The sequence below is a fragment of the Mytilus edulis genome, chromosome 5 (genome assembly GCF_963676685.1).
Source record: "Mytilus edulis chromosome 5, xbMytEdul2.2, whole genome shotgun sequence".
Classification (NCBI taxonomy): domain Eukaryota; kingdom Metazoa; phylum Mollusca; class Bivalvia; order Mytilida; family Mytilidae; genus Mytilus; species Mytilus edulis.
This window is the reverse complement of record NC_092348.1, coordinates 33,995,765-33,998,739: the sequence shown is the minus strand read 5'-3', so window position 1 is coordinate 33,998,739 and position 2,975 is coordinate 33,995,765. Positions and strand designations below refer to the sequence as shown.

General features: G+C 33.0%; 1 protein-coding gene across 1 annotated transcript; it reads right to left on the bottom strand.

The window, feature by feature from the left end:
• Nucleotides 1–269: 269 nt before the first annotated feature.
• LOC139523504 (uncharacterized) lies at nt 270–2,131 on the bottom strand. Its single transcript, XM_071317561.1, has one exon. The coding sequence runs from the start codon at nt 2,129–2,131 to the stop codon at nt 1,010–1,012; it is 1,122 nt and encodes a 373-aa protein (XP_071173662.1). The 3' UTR covers nt 270–1,009.
• Nucleotides 2,132–2,975: the final 844 nt, after the last annotated feature.

The window sequence follows — 2,975 nt, the reverse complement described above, 5'->3', positions numbered from 1 at the left end:
ACTAACAAGTATTGGTTGTTCTTGTTGTTGATGGCCGTTCAGTTGACTTTAATTACTTATATCCACTTTATTTGAATTGTGGTAGAAAGTTGTCTCATTGACATGTATACCAAATCTCACTATTTTAATTAATGAACAAAATCCGTAAAATAAATTGAAAACAATGTAGAAGAAATAAAGATATCAAAATCTCTAAATAGTGTTTAGGAAAATCACAGAATATTATAACATGTTGCAGTGGAAATTAATATAATGATATTTAAGTTGTACACTAAAAAAGTTGGAATCAAGCAAACATTTTTCGAAACTATGCATGTGATAAAACATTCAAGAGATATACATTAACAATGCATTCATGGTATAGTGTTAACAAATACAAAACTGTAAGAATATGTTAGAAGAAGAAGAAATAATAAAAAAAACCACACTTAAAAGTTCTGAGTTCAGTGTACACGAATTTACAGGGTAGCAACATCAAATTAAACATAAACAAACGAAATTAAACATTCATATTCCACGTTTATTTGGTATATGTTATAAATTAAAACACATAGACACCATATGGTACAACTATCATTGTTACAATATCAAGACAACATCATATTTATATCCTGGCTAAGTGTCAAGTGTTGAGAAGTCCAAGAATTTGAAAGCAAACTAATATATAGATATAGGAAGATGTGGTGTGAGTGCCAATGAGACAACTCTCCATCCAATAGATATAGGAAGATGTGGTGTGAGTGCCAATGAGACAACTCTCCATCCAATAGATATAGGAAGATGTGGTATGAGTGCCAATGAGACAACTCTCCATCCAATAGATATAGGAAGATGTGGTGTGAGTGCCAATGAGACAACTCTCCATCCAATAGATATAGGAATATGTGGTGTGAGTGCCAATAAAACAACTCTCCATCCAAATAACAATTTAAAAAAAGTTTACCATTATAGGTCAATGTACGGCCTTCAACACGGAGCCTTGGCTTACACCAAACAACAAGATATGTTCTTAACAGTTATTGTTAGTGTAATTTACCAGCTGTATTTTTCTATGCATTATTACAGAATGACACGTTATCCGAGACAGGTTTTTATATTTCTGAAATATTTTCAGCGCATGCATGACATAGTTTTTATATCGTAGGAAGTTGCAGTCACACATTAGCGGATTGCCTGTTAAATCAACAATAATCGCCACAGAACCAGTAAGATAATCTGGCATGTCTACTGGAATTTCAGTTACAGAATTATAAGTTAGATCAATCACCAGCGGTTCTGGTTTTGATACCGTGTTTGTGAAGGGTGCTCCCAAAAAGTTGAACTTTGTAATATTATTATACGAAAGGTCTAAGAGTTCTAGTTGTGGAAAATATTTCCTCCAATCAGTTAACTCTTTGGGTACGCTACTATATCCATTATATGTCCAAAGAAATGTGTGAAGTTTAGGGAAATCTGAATAAGCAGTCATCATAAGGATACTATTTTTGCTACGAATGCTGCCTATACTTTCATCAATGTATTCTAAGTATGAATATTTGCATCTATATCTTATTTGAATAATTCTATTCAAGAATTGATCGAGTGATGAAAAGAACTTTAGGAAGTCATCTATTGTAATATCCGCCATGCCGTTCGTATTCGTGTATGATATATTACGCCAAACTGATCTCTGTAAGGTCTGTTGTCCACAACCGATTTCCTGGGACACTGGTTTGTTGAATGCATCTATTGAATGTTTCACATTGCTTGCAATAACGCAGTTTTCTAAAAATAACTCCAGTAGTTCATCTTTCAAATTTGTAGGGGTCAAAGATTCTGAAAAGTATTCTGCCAGTACGCATCCTTTCACGTTAAGTTTAATAAGTCCTCTAGCTTTCATTGGCCATGGGAGGATGAATATCCCCTTCGAACTACAGGTTACGTTTAAGGATACTTTAACTACGCTCTCAAGCTCAGATGTCCAGTGTCTAAAGTCACTAAAATATAATCGAGACTCAACAAAGACTTCACATTTCCTTAAATTAACAGATATATTCTGAGGACAGTTCATATCAAAGAAACTGCGAGACTGACATGAAACTGCTAATATCAGATAAATTCCTACAAGTATTCCAAGCAAGTGTCGTAACATTTTCTCTGTTTTCAATATTAATGTGCGAAGTTTAATTTTAATTCCATTTATATATAATATATATAATTACGTCATTAATGTGTGAAGGTAGGACAACCCCCAGGCATGATATGAAATACACACTGCTTTTACAATGTGGGCGAAAAGGTTTTCTGATGTACATATGTAAAACAATTTTTGATTATAAGAATGTGTCTGGTTTTAAATACGAATCCTGTTCCTTCGAATAAGTATAAGCAAGATTCATAATTTGGTTGTCCACATATTTGTAACTTATGTCGCCTATTTTTAGTTTGGAACGTGGCGCTAGTGGGCAACAAGTGATTAAAACCAAACAGCTACTAAAATCATTGAAAAGTTTGCTGACCAAGGAAAATTCAATAAAGAAAAGCCGATTTTGCAATGGTAAAATAAAAAGTTTAAACACACCAAGCGAGTAGAAGACATCTGCCATAGTCCTCACTTTGGTACAGGCATATCCTTAGGTAGAAAATGGTGGATTGAACCTTGTTTTATAGCTTTCTAAACTTCTCACTTGTATTACAGTCGCATAAAGTGTCATAATTTAACAACAATTTTTGGCAGTGTGCAGCCGGTTTTTTTTTCTATAATATTTATGATAATGATTGGTATTATATTCTGATGTACATTCGACAAAATTGTTATAGCGAAATATTGGACTCTCTTAAAATTGATCATTAAGTCGTTCTGACGTGATAAGAAGCTGTATTATATATATAAAATGGACTGGATTCTTAATCAAACGTTTTGATATACCAAAATATGTACATGTATGCGTGTTCATTATAAACTAAATAAGTGAACGACCAATGAATTTAAAAAA